At 43.1% G+C, this 14,062-nt stretch overlaps 1 protein-coding gene across 1 annotated transcript in view; it reads right to left on the reverse strand.

Moving 5' to 3' along the window:
* thada (THADA armadillo repeat containing) overlaps positions 1-14,062 on the reverse strand; it is a 116,255-nt gene that overhangs the window by 95,688 nt on the left and 6,505 nt on the right. Inside the window, exons 9-20 of the mRNA XM_047352005.1 lie at positions 13,519-13,742; positions 12,706-13,418; positions 12,455-12,606; positions 12,028-12,183; positions 11,831-11,938; positions 11,626-11,749; positions 11,076-11,221; positions 8,896-9,124; positions 8,684-8,819; positions 8,465-8,601; positions 8,234-8,380; positions 6,218-6,378 (exon numbers count right to left, since the gene is read on the reverse strand). Coding sequence (XP_047207961.1) covers positions 6,218-6,378; positions 8,234-8,380; positions 8,465-8,601; positions 8,684-8,819; positions 8,896-9,124; positions 11,076-11,221; positions 11,626-11,749; positions 11,831-11,938; positions 12,028-12,183; positions 12,455-12,606; positions 12,706-13,418; positions 13,519-13,742 — 2,433 coding nt within the window. The remainder of the gene's footprint in view (positions 1-6,217; positions 6,379-8,233; positions 8,381-8,464; positions 8,602-8,683; positions 8,820-8,895; positions 9,125-11,075; positions 11,222-11,625; positions 11,750-11,830; positions 11,939-12,027; positions 12,184-12,454; positions 12,607-12,705; positions 13,419-13,518; positions 13,743-14,062) is intronic.

Genomic DNA, 14,062 nt, shown 5'->3' on the forward strand with positions numbered 1-14,062 from the left:
CACCACCACCAGAGCAGCGGCCAGGCTCTGGCTTAGTCAGGGGTGGCACGGAGGGCACGGGGAGGGGTGGCATGGTCCGGAGGCACAAACACATCAAGCATGAAATACCGTGTGTGAAAACAGAAAAGGAAATATGAAAACACTCCTTTTTTTTATTGGTGTGGCTTAGAATAAACCGCCTAACAGAGCAAGATGAAGCAGAAACACACCCCTTAACGAAAACGGACAGTGATGCAAGAAGAAACCAAAAATCCTCAGGAGTAAAAAAAAACATGTAGGGCTTAGACAGCCTTTGTCCGTTCTTTTAATCTGCCTTATGACAGGTCAGTAAACCCGGCTGACCCTAAACCGGACAGAGTGAACCACAGCAGAACCAAGACTTATCACGCTGGGCTCCGGGAGTGGACTCCCAGGACAGGACTGACCTCACCGGTGGTAAAAATGGCAGCGACAGTCACCGTTACATGGCTCGGAGCCGGTGGAGCCCTGACCGCTGCGGTGCTGAGCTGGGACGAGCTGAGCCGCCACTTCGCCTATTTAAAGCCTTCCCCCTCCGAAGGTTCCCGTCTGTGTAACTGTTAAAAAGGGCCGTGCAGGCTTCCTGTGCAGGGTGTGGGGGGAGGGTGCAGGGAGGACTTTATTTAGACATCAACTTCCTGTTTGCAAATGTTTCCCAGAAAAAAAAAAAAAAAAAAGTCCATCTGTGGAGAGAGAGAGAGATGTTTCCCCGAGTTTAATTACATGTTTAGCTCAGAGCGCTGACAGAGACCTAAATAGCAAACTTCCTCTCAGAAAGAAGTCTGCAGAAGAAAAAGTTGTAGTTCTGGTCTGGATATGGTCAAATAATAAAGACAACTGTTACTAAAATCCTTACATTTTAATTTAGGAAATGGATGCCCACTTAACATATTCCTTTTAATTTTATTTTTAGTAAAATATATACAATTTTTTAGTTTGTAATGGTTACAAAATGTTAAAGTAACATTTCAGAAATATTTTAATATATAATAAATTTGTTATAGACTGTTATAAAATGTAAATTTTTTATATAAAACTATAACTATTCAATATTTGTATTTTAAGAAAATATGTTTAAAAATGTATGAACTTCTTTTTATTGAACACAAAAGATCTCTTTTTAACTTAAGTGTTTTATTTTTAGCAAACATATCCGATTTCTTTTTTACTTATGTATATTTTACTGAACATACAGCTAAAATAAGATTTTATTTTACAAAATATAAAACTCATTACTTCTTTTTCTTATTCATTCTGAACACGTTTAATTAAATAGCTCCTGTCCACTGTGGTGAAACGCTCAGGGTGAGGGATTGCTGCAAAGTTAACGACTTGCTTCAACTGGTTTGGTTTCCAACTCGCATAGTAAACTGAATTTAAATAAAGTGTATTATAACTATTTAAAGAGGAATGTATGAAGCTGAATATGAATATGGCCTGTTTGTCTTTTAAACTGCCTGGAGGTGACATTTGTTGCCAAATAAATAAACTGAATTTCGATGCTGTAAAAGACATGAATGTTTCCTTGTTTTTTCTTAAGCTGCTTAATATCTTGAAGAAGAGAGGTGACGATCAGAAAGCAGCAAAATGATTTCACACAAAAAAAAGGGAGGACTACAAATTCAACAAGTTGACGGTCCTTGTGGATCTAGAGATGAAATACGGCCAGCTGCCATGCGAGGAACTGTGGTACTGTATGAGTAAGTCAGGAGTAGCAGGAAAGTAGTGAGACAGCGGTGAGGTGTGTGGTAGAAGAGACAGATAGGTTTATGGCAAAGGTGGGATGCGGCATCAACTCCGAGACCCTTTGTGTTTGCAAGTTGACAGATGACCACAGACTGGCTTGCCCTCACACTGTAATGTCTGGAGACGACATTGTGATCTATAACTAATGAGAGCCGGAGCAAAAGAGAAACTAAAGCCAGTTGGAGCCAGACAAAATCTCTGAGAGAAGAAGATGCTGACAGGTATAAAGGAGAAACTACAAGGAGCAGCGGTATTTGGGGTTTAAATGTCCAGCGCACAAGAGAGGTGAAGAAGAGAACGCAGGCAGGATGGAGTTAATGAAGACGAGTTAGGAGTGAGAAGGATAACTGCAAGAGTGCAAGGAAAGGTTTAGATTAGTCTTTAACCAAACAAATGGTTACTCTCTCCACCAGAACCATTAAACTCCAGGTGAAACAGTGTGTTGGTGGTCTGTTGCACACAAGGACACACAATTCACAACAAAGTACTCTGCAAATTCTAAAATGGACTTTGCAAGGATGAAATAAGTCTATAAATAAACCACAAATACTAATCTAAACAACATGTGGTCTGAAAACCTTTTTCTTTTAGTCCACCCTGCAGCGGCTTTACTCCAGCCCAGAGACAACTCACCAGACAGGACATTTTAGAAAAAGGAGGCATTTCTGCGCTCCTTTGAATGTCTTTTCAAACAGTCACTAAAGAGAAAAGCAATGTGATAAAGCAGAGCTGCCTGCTTCATCAAACATGCATTTTGGCCAGTTCATCAAAATCAGCTCGGTTTATAAAACTGTGCCTTTCAATCAGTGACGAGAAAAGCTTGAAAACTCTGAGAAACGAGGACATCTTTGAAAAATAATGTGTACACCGTCAACAAAAGTAAAACAAGATTGAAAACATTGAAACTAAAACTTCAGTGTCCATCCAGGAATGAGTTGTTCCCGTTGCCACGGTTCTAACCCAATAACAAAAATGTCCACAGGGCAGCAAACCGGTCCAATGGCGAGGTCCCAAAGGAACCCAGCTGACACACACACATTTGCCCAATCGGGTCATCATGGTGGTAGGGCAGAATGGGTCCAAAGAGTCAACTCTTCAAACTCTCGCGCACACACACACACACACACACACACAGAGAGTAGTGAACTAAGAGAAAGAAAGGTAGCGGTAAAGGTGAAGAGTTCAAATTGTCCTGTTGTCTGCCTGCTATAGCGTCTGTTTGTTAAACCAGCAGTTATATAATCAGGGCCACTGGCATGGTTACAGGAGACAACATGAAATCTGGGACAGCACCACCCTATTATCTCTTCAAATTCTACCTCAGGTGTGACAACCTGAGCCCATCTGTCCGGCAGCCGGACTGTGTTCACCTGCCGTTAAAGGTCTCACTGGTAGAACCATAATCAAGACCAAAAACTCACCTCAGATCTAAACGAGTGCTTGCAGCAATGATAAAAATAAAGTGCATCCTCCTGTTACAGCCTTTTATCTTTCAGGACATATGGCGCTCTCAACACTTAGGGGAAAGATTTGCAATTTGCCAAACAAAATTTGAATCTCCACATTGAAAAATTCTGAAAAATCCAAACTTTAGTTTAGTTTATTTAACGAAAAAAAAAAAACTCTTATTCAAAATGAGAAAGACAAGAGAACATGACAAAGTTTGGCAGACATGTGTAGATCTTCATAAGTCAGGGAGCGGCTACAAGAAAATAGCTAATCTCCTAAACTTCTGCTCCACAGTCAGAGCGAGGATTATAGAGTAGAGATGTACTGATCGGGTTTTTACTGGCTGATACCAACTTTAATTCTACCGACCCTGGGAGTCCCACCTGAAAATAAGAAGTGCAACCCATTAATCATCAGCTTGTTTTTCATTGGTTGATGACTTTTTATGTAGGTCGATTAAATTTGCAGCTGATTGTGCCGATAATGAACATAAACATTTTAATTCTTCCTGTTTTCTCCACAGATCCAGAGGTAGACACAAACCCCCCACACAGACAAACACAGGCTATGTCTGGGTCCCTTGTTATTATGGACATGCACATGCTGAACCACTCAGACAAGCCGTTCATGTGTGAGTCCGTGCAGGCCGAGTGTGCGCCGTTTTCCTGCTGGTGTTGGAAGCGATTTGGAAAGAATGCGGTGGAAAGGGAGGTGCGTCGCGGCCGTTAAACCAGCTGGTTGCGCCCCAAATGAAAGCGCGGCACTAACGAGAGCGGATGCTAATTGAAGAGCCTCCCAGTGTGGGGTCACAAACACACACAGACACTCGTTCTCAAACATTGTTGAGGAAGCTGCGGCTGGACGGCTGCTCGGGTTTCTAGAAGGATGCGACATTTTGGATTGTTTTTAGAATCAAGCTTCTCTCACGATCAAACCACTGAAACTCTGTTGCTGAAAGGGACCAAAGACATCATCGTTTGCTCATAAGGGAGAAAACTCATTACTGTATTGGTGGTGGTAATTAATAGCACTCATTCCTCCCCACTGATCAATAATTACAATGGCTTGAAAAATTAATAATATGCCTTCAATTCTTCCACATTTTGTCCAGTTATAACCACGAATATCAAAGTACTTCATTGGGATTTTATTTGATCTGTCAACAGAAAGTAGTAAGTCATTGTGAGGTGGAAGGAAACCAACACATGGTTTGAAAAGTTTGAACTAAAATCCAACTAGTGTGGTCTGTCTGTGCCAGCTTTGCACATCTAAAGTAGAGATGGGCGAAAAGGACTTTGTGGCATTCATTGCCATAATGCTACAAATGATGATAAAAGTTTAAAAAAAGTAATTACATCTGTCACAGCACACAGTAAGAGGCCAAGAAACCTGCTCTAAAACTTATCCATTATCAATAGGCTGTTTCAGTACATTAATTACATAAGGTAGAGAAACTGCACTGCTAACTGTACACAATACTTACTTAAAGTCATATATTCAAATATATTGATTTATTTGATGCTCTTATGAAACCAACACTGGAAAAAAGGTCAGCAAACGTAACAATTACAAACGTACAAGCACTTCAGGTGTTTTCTAAACATCAGAAATTAGAGTTTATCGTTGTCCCGATAAATCAGACTTTTCTTAACGTTTTTTTTCCCACAAGAACAATAAACAGTACCATAACTGCCTAATACAAAGTACCTAACAGAGACTTAAAATGTCACCCTGATATTCTGTAGCATTAATCAGAACGGTGCCACAGACAAGAAAACAATATGATAAATAAAAGATTTCTGCCCATTATTTTTCGTTAAATAGTTAAAGCTCAGTGTGATAAGATGGCGAACGTCTGTAAACACAAATCTTCAAGCCCCACCGCAGATTCTCAATTTGATTTAGGTCTGCACTTTGACTAGGCCATTTAAACGCATGAACGTACTTTGATCTAAACCATTCAACTGTAGCTCCTGTTGGACGTTCAGGTCGTAGTTCTGCTGCAAAGTATACTGACAAAAGAAGAAGCCCCTAATCCAAAACTAACACCTCCAAGCTGGAATGCAATCTGCTGCTGACAACATCGACAAGCTGAATGTCTTCTAGAGAAACGTTTTCTGGTCAGACAAGACAAAGATGGAGCTGTTTGGACACAAACACAGAGACATATGTTTAGTGGAGTCAACGTGAGCCTTTCGAACCAAAGAACACGCCATCTACTGTCAAGCATGGCAACAGCATCATTACGCATCATTATGGGTCTGTTTTGCCACCAGTGGTTCTGCCACATTGCTCAAAGTTGATGGAACAATCAACAATTAGATGGTTGAAACGTGGACACAGTTGGGTTTTCAAACAGGAAATTGATCAAAAACACACATCAGAACTGGTTCTGGAATGGATAAAGCAGGATAACTTTAAGGTTCTGCAACTGGCTTTCCAGAACTCTGACCTCAAGCTTATGGAAAACTTGTGAGCCATGCTTAAAAGCTGGGTCTGTGTGAGGAAACCAGTCGTTTTAAATCAACTCCATCAATTGTGCCAAGAAAGGCAATCGTTGATCCAGCTGAGAGTTTGCCAAGAGCTTGTCAATGTCTACAAAGAGCATGTGGTTGAGGTACAACTTGCTAAGGGACGATTCACCAAACATTATTGGATGGGGTATGTACATATTTGAGGTCGATGTGTAATTTTGACCCTATTTGTTATAGTTACAGATAATATAACAGCCATGTCCCTGATGAGTGAATGAAAACTTCAGGCTGGAACTCTCTTTGTAGTATGTGTGTATTAGAACTGTGTGTATAAGTACCGGTAAATATTGCTGTGATATTCGTTACAATAAACGCCCATTTTCCATCTCAGTGCTGATTTATCTCAGCCTCCATCATCTGAATCAGGGCATGAAGGGTACCGGACATACTTACTGCTGCTGTGAAGAGCTCAGTGTTCAAACTGGAAATGATTTCTTTACATCAGTAAGGCGGTGATGAGGTTTGCATACCTGCTCTTCTGTGATTAGCCCGGGGTGTGTCAGCTCATTTTCATTGGTGTAGTGCAGAGGCAGACTCTGACAGAGCTGCCCGAGCAGCATGGCCACTTCCTTCATGCTCCGCCAGCAACATACCAGCACCATCTGAGCCGTCACCCTGTAGCCTTCTCTGTCTGGAGCCAACACACACACACATCCATGTTTTACTATCTTTATGAGGACTTTTCGGTTACTTCCATTGACTTCCATTCATTTTTCTTGATTTTTAGTGCCTAACCCTGACCCTAACACTAACCCTCACCCTAACCAGTTAATACCTAACCCTCACCCTAACCAGTTAATACCTAACACTAACCCTAACCAGTTAATACCTAACACTAACCCTAACCAGTTAATACCTAACACTAACCCTAACCAGTTAATACCTAACACTAACCCTAACCAGTTAATACCTAACACTAACCCTAACCAGTTAATACCCTAGTCGTAAACCTAACCCCTGTCCCAAGAACGGAATTTGAAAAAGTGAGGACCAGAAAAATGTCCTCACTTTGCGATAAAAATACGAAAAATGGTTCTCACTCAGCAACAAGTACAAGAACACACACACACACACACTCTCAGGAAATATAAAAGAGATAGATCCCAGAGGAAGACTGCTCAGGGCTCTAACAGTTATCTTGGCTTCCAAATATGTACTATTTGCTATTCTCTACCATCTTTTTGTTTGCAAATAAATACAAGCACAAATCACACTGATTCACTTGGATGACTACACTGTAGATTAGTATAGTTAATAGCTTCCAAGTAAACGACATTAAAAGAAGATGAAACACTTCCCCCATCAGGATATCACTGGTACTGCAACGGAAAGAATGATTCAACAAAACACAGTCAAACTTTTTATCAGGAAATAATATAAATGTTTATTAGTTTGACGTTATTATAGACTTTAAGTCAACATTAAACAATGAGAAAGCCTAAATCAAAATGCTGTGTGTTAAAACAATGAGCCAACTTAGTTGCCGCTTCCATAAGACTTAGGAAGGAAAACAGCAGCCTCCTAATCAAATGACCCTAAATAATTGATCATAATCAGTGTCATCACCTCTATAAAAGCTGAAGTCTAGACAGTTTGCTGCTCATCAGCATACAGGTGTGTGTCAACCGAAATGCCAAGGCAGGAATGCATCAGCAGTGACCTTAGCAATCTACCAAAGGTTACAAAAATGTTTCCGAACAGATTGTCGTCAATCACTTTAAACAGAGAAAGATTAGTGAAAAGTGAAAACACTTAAGACAGCTGGCAATCTTGTCAGGAGTGGAGCTCCCAGCAAATAAACCCAGTGTTTAGACCATGCAATGCTCAGAAAACCCCCTGGAAAAATAGAGCTGCAGCTCCAACTCTACAGGCCTCGGTTAGCATCTTTAATGTTTGGGTTCATGACAGGATGAAAAAAATCACAGAACAAGTATGGATTCTTTCAAAAGGCTGCGAGTAGAATCATTCTTCTATTAAAAATATGGCAACACGGCCTGGAAGGTTACATCTAAATGGACCGCATAGGTTCTGGAACAAAGTCCATTGGGACAGATGAGGACAGAGTAGACATGTTTGGACAAAACCAAGCCGACTTATCAGCATAAACGCTTCATACTGAACGTCAGTGATAGAGCTGATGTTCAGGGCTTGTTCGCAGTCATTCATTTGACCAAGAACTCCTCTGTTTACCAAACTACTCTAGAGTCAAATGTGAGGCCATCTCTCAGAAAGATGAAGCTTGGCCCAAACCGGGTCATCAACAGAACAATGATCCCAAACACAGCAGAACATCAACAGAACGACTGGAATAAAAAATAACATGGGTGTTTCCATGGTCTAATCAAAGTCCAGACTTCTACCTGACTGAAATGCTAAAAGTGGTTCTACAAGCTGTTGAGTGATGGGGTGTACTTTGGCTGTTTGATTTTAATATCTAATGAGAGTGGGGAACTTTCTTGATCATGACTATTGAATTTTTTCTGTACCTGTGTTTAGTGGTGGTGTGTGTGGGGTCTGGGACTGAGTTCCATCATCTTCTTGGGGCGTTTCCAGCTCTCTGGCGCTGTTGAAGAAGTCATTGGTGTCTCTGGGCTGAATCTCCTGCAGGATCCTCTGCAGACCTCCAGACGTCTCTGTGCAAACACACGTCACATTATTAACACCATCCTGACCCTTTCCAGGTTTCCTCAAAGGACTCTGAAGAAGAGTGAGGTTACCGGAGTCAGTATCCATGGGGATGAGGCCCTCTGGGGAGGAGCTCTGGACCACAGGGGATACCACGTCAGACATCCTGTAGCACACAGCAATCAGCTCCGACACCAGACCTCTCCACTGCTCCATCTGACTCAAACATCTCAGAACACAGAGACACAAATCAGTGGAAACAAATCAGATGTGCTCAGAGGACATCATAGTGTCGTGACTGTCATGCTCACTCAGTGTTCAGATGTTGCAGCACAGCAGTGATGCAGTGTGCTCTGCCGTAGAGCGGAAACGAAGCAGCTGCCTGCAGAAGAGACAACTCGGCTCCCGACAGTTCTGTCTGCAGACAGCGCAGCAGGAACTGGACCACTGAGACGACACAGGAAAACAGTCACACGTGTGATCAACACTCAGATCTGCTCACACTCCAGCTGAGGGATTTTACCAGCCAGTGTGTTGAGCTCTAAGACGAGAACCTCGGATGCCTGAGCCAGTGGGGGGCAGATCTGGAGGTCCAGACCTACATCCTGGGCCGATCGAAGCAGAACCGGGATCAGCTCTGGCTGCTGGAGCAGTAGGTGGAGGAGGTGGGCAGCTGTAACACTGTCATAGGGTTTGGTGCTGGTGCTGAGGTCCAGAGCAGCCTGAAGAACGCAGCGCATCGTCTCTGGCACCTGGAAACACAAACACATTAGTGCTGCTGTAACTGGTTAATCACTAGATTTAACACAAACTGGGAAAATTAATGCTGGGACAAGCAAGGAAGGAAGAAAAGACTTGGGGAGGGAAAGAAGTAATGACAGGAGGAAGGAAGGAAGGAAGGAAGGAAGGAAGGGCACAACATTCCCACAATGGGATAAAATCTGGAAAAACTAACATTTTTCTGTAGCGTTATTTTCTTTTTTCCATGCTTATTCAGACCAGGAAAATCCTCAAATCAATTCAATTCAATTCAATTCAGTTTTATTTATAAAGCGCCAATTCACAACACATGTTGTCTCAAGGCACTTCACAACAGTCAGATTCATACATTCCAATTAATCCTAATCATTGAACAGTGCAGTCAGTTAGTTATTTATTCAAACTGGATAAAAAGTTTTTCTATCTAAGGAAACCCAGCAGATTGCATCCAGTCAGTGACTTGCAGCATTCACTCCTCCCGGATGAGCATGTAGAGACAGTGGAGAGGAAAAACTCCCTTTTAACAGGAAGAAACGTCCAGCAGAACCAGAACCAGGCTCAGTGTGAGCGGCCATCTGCCACGACCGACTGGGGGTTTGAGAGAACAGAGCAGAGACACAAAGAGAACAAAGAAGCACTGATCCAGGAGCACTTTCTATGGGAAGGAAAAGTAAATGTTAAAATTCAATTCAAAACTCTTCCAGGCTATGTAGGAATCCTGTATTTAATTTTCTATGTTTAAATTGCAGGCTTTCCCAGACTCAACTTTGCAGATTTAAGAGCCCTTCGTAAAATATTAAATACTAAAGTTCATCATGAATTTTTGACCGATATTTCCAATGTGGGCAGGATTTACAAAGGTAACCTGGAAAAACCTGGAAAAAATTAACAGAAAGGGAGGAAAGAACAGAAGATAAGGAAAAAAAATGAAGAGAAGGATGGACAAAATGTAGGAGGAGGGGAGGTAGGGCAAAAGGAAGAAAGAAATAAAAGAAATGAAGGAAAGTAGCGGAAAGAAGGAAAAAATAAAGGGAAGAAAGTAAGGACATAAGGAAGAAAAGCAAGGATGGAAAGACACAAAGAAGGAAACACAAGGGAGGAAAGAAGAGATATATAAGTAGGGATTTATGGCATAAGGAAGGAAAGAATGAAAGAAAAGGGGATAGGACAAGAAATAAAAGGACTTACATAAAAAAGGCAGGAAAGAGAAAATAATGGAAGGTAAAGACAAGGAAGGCAAGACCAAGGAGGAAAAGAAGTTAGGAAGGGAGGAAGTGAGGCTATAAAAAAGAAACAACAGAAATTTAAAAAGAAGGAAGAAAGGAAGGACACAAAAAGGGAAGGATACAACATTTAGACAATGGGTTTTGTTACAAAACTCAGAAGCAAATAACTTTTAATGCTCTTATTTTTTTCTATACCTCTGCTGATTTTTTCCAAACAGCTTCAGCATTTTGGCCTAATTTCTTTCATCAAAACTATAAAAGCACAGTAAAATATATAAAGTGACCCCTGGGATTTTACCAGATATTTTCATCCTTCCCTCAACAGGAAAACAAAATCACCTATCATGTTTAGAATTTCTCTTCCATTGGAGCAAATATCAACATGTCTGAAAAGATGATTGAATGCAGTTACTGTTTGCTGTTTAGCTGGACTACATAATGTAACCGTTGTAGTATCCTGTCTGACCATGGACGGTTTTTATTTTAGGGCAGCATTTGTTCTATGGGGCTCTGGCTGTTTTTCACTGTGTCCAAAGGTTAGGGAAATATATATTATATTTATACCATATCAGAATTGGTTATCAGCAATAACAGCAACGTTGAATATCAATATCGGCCCAGATTTTTATGTTAGTACATCCCTAGACTGTATATTTCACTTTTCCTCCTAGTGTTTAGTTTGGCTTAGTTTGAAGACAGAGACTGGTTTCACATTAACCTGAAGTCCAACAGTGGATGGTGGAAGCTTCCCCAGTAACGATGTGGCCAGCTGTTTGACTTCCAGGAAATTGCTGGCCACGCAGTAGAGGACATTCTGAGCATGCATGGAGGTCACCACTTCACCAAGGGCGAACACGTCGGGCTCTGGGAAACAAAATAATTTGTAAGTTTATTAGCATTTAAAACTAACTTCTGATCATGATCAGTGTGACCACTTCTACAAAAGCAGAGGTTTTGGCAGTTGGCTGCTCTGGAGCAAGTGTGTGTTAACACAATGCCAAGGCAGAAAGACATCAGCAATAACCTTAGACAACCTTACACAGCTATTTAACCTAGGAGGAGTTTAAGGCCATTTCCAAACTGTTTGAAACCATCATTCTACAGAGAAAAGGATTTTCCAAAAGTGAAAAACATTCAGGACAGCTGCCAACCCTCATAGGACAGGACGTCCCAGCAAATTCACCCTGAGGTCGGACTGTGCAATGAGGCGGTCTTTTATCAGAGCATTAATTCACGTTTTGCAGCTACTGAGAAGCAACCAGAGTTACCAGCAGTGAAGGTGAAGAGCTGACCCAGCAGATTCAGCAGGTTGAGGGACATGAGGCATTTAGAGAAGGAGGCTCCAGGAAGTAAAACCTCCAGCAGGTTCCCACAAAGCCACTGAAGAAACTCCTGCAATCAAGCAAATTAGCAAAATAAGATTTTGCTCACTTCAGAGCAGATCATCACACATGGACCTTCTGTGCGTTGCACCTTGTACTGATTCAGGGAGTGTTGGCCTTTGGCTCGGCCCTCCTGGTCTCGTTCTTGGACGAGTCTCTTCTGCAGCAGCTGGCTGCTGTCCTTCACCCTGCAGAGCAACTGTGGAGCACAGAGGTTATCAGAGCTGCGCTCTGCTGTGAGAAGCGGCAACCAGTGACACCTACATCTACCTCAGCTCGGGCCCTCACCTTCTTTAGCAGGCTGACGGTTTGCTGTCTGACGCCAGGTGATTGGCTGTTGAGGTTGGGAGGGAGGAAATGGCGGATGAGATCCATCTCCTGTGAGGTCAGAACCTCCGTGCTGCGGTGGCTCTCACACACCAAACCCAGAGCGTCCATCCTCACCTGCAGAGAGTAGTGAACATGTCACATTACAACCACCAACATAATTCAATTCAATTCAAAGATACTTTATTGATCCCCGAGGGGAAATTAGAATTCCAGTACAACTCATACAACCCATAAAATAGTGCACATAAAAGAAGTGGAAGGAAAAGGATAAATATAAAGTTTCTTTCAAGTGAAAAAACTGGAAAGTGTGGCATTCATTTGCATTCAGTCCCCTTGAGTCAATACACTCCTAAATGTATGTCTGGTGAGAACACAGAGAACTCACCTGATCATGTTTGTGGATCAGTGCTTGTTGCAGAAGGGAGAGTGGGATCAATCCCCCCCACAGGCCCTCCTCTGAGGATGTGACACCCTGGGCTCTGGCTGCCCGCAGGCAGGTCATCAAGGCTCCCAGTGCTCCTCTGCTGGATGAAAGACCTGGTAAGAGAGAAAAAAAGCAGGAATATTTTGTTTTAGAGGCAGAAAAAAAGTGATCTGTCACAAACAATTGGAAAACCTGAGGTGTTAGTTTTATACCCGTCCTGCAGGGCGGCATGTCCTGCAGGGCCTGCACCATGTGTGCCAGACTGGAGGGGCTGCATCTAAGCAGCTTGGGCAGGAAGTAGTCCAGTATATAGGTGGTCTGGTCTGGGCTGGTGTGGCACAGAACATGCAGCAGAGGGTTCACCCACGTTCTGTGCCAACGCTCCATCCAATCCCCCGTCTCCTCCGAGGCCTCTCTCGCGAGTTGTGCCTTGTGGCTGATGAACAGCCTCTCCAGCAGGTCGCTGGCGTAAGGAGCCAGGGTCTGATCGCCCATCAAGTCCAGGAGATATGAAGGCAGCAGGGGCTGGATGCTCAGCAGGTGCTCTGCCCCATGGAGCTCCACCAGGCAGCCTAAAGACCCATACTTGCCCCGCATGTGCCACTCCAGGCCCAGCAGACTGCGAGTGAGCTCCGTGATGTACGGATCCTCAGCTGCGTTGGAGCTGGACGGCTTCGTGTGCTGATGCAGGCGGAGGAGGTTGTGGAACAGGGAGCGGGTTTGGTGACGGACGCCGTCTAAAGGATGCTCCCAGTGGGAGTAGATGTGCTCCAGCAGGTGGCGCTGCAGCTCAGAGCCTCCACAGAATGCCACCTGGAGGCTGGGGGGACAGAGTTGGGTCTCCTCCTGCAGGCAGTCCAGGGCAGCACCACTCCACAGGGTCAACACCCGAGCCACCACCATCGCTGTACTGGACTCCTTTATGCTGCAGGGAAAGAAAAAAAATATTTTCAAACGGAAGAAAACAAAAGTTCACCAGGACATTTTAATATAATGAAACATGATGAATATGCAACCAGAACTACCTGACATCCAGATCCAGCAGCGTCTTTGGGACCAGCAGTAGCAGTTCCTCCCACTGAGGCCCAGGCAGCGAACCTTTCCAGCTCAACATGGCCAAAGCGCCGTGGCACAGATAGAGAGAAACACCCGGAGGCCGTCCACTCGTGCATAGAGCCTCGCACCTCTGCTGGAGCCACCGAGGGGCCGGTTCCAAACCCTGAACTGAGCTACGCAGCAAACCGCACACCTGATGATCGCACAGACACCAAAAGGTGGCATCACACACATGAAAACACAAACCAGTTTCCTCAGTTATCACTGAATCACTCAAGAATTGGTTGCAAGTATGGATTTCAGTGCTAAGGTTCTGGTTGTGGTTTAGTTTCTTAAAAACATGATTAAACTACACAACTACAGTGAAAAAAAGGACATCATATTTCAATTCTATTCTTTCTGCACAGCCCCTTTAAGCTCCTAACAGCATTTCAGTCAGGTTTAGTTCTGGGCTTTGACTAGGCCATCGCAACACCTTCATTCTTTGATTTTTAGCCAGTCAGTTGTAGTCTT

This window comes from Girardinichthys multiradiatus, chromosome 22 (assembly GCF_021462225.1).
Source record: "Girardinichthys multiradiatus isolate DD_20200921_A chromosome 22, DD_fGirMul_XY1, whole genome shotgun sequence".
Lineage (NCBI taxonomy): Eukaryota > Metazoa > Chordata > Actinopteri > Cyprinodontiformes > Goodeidae > Girardinichthys > Girardinichthys multiradiatus.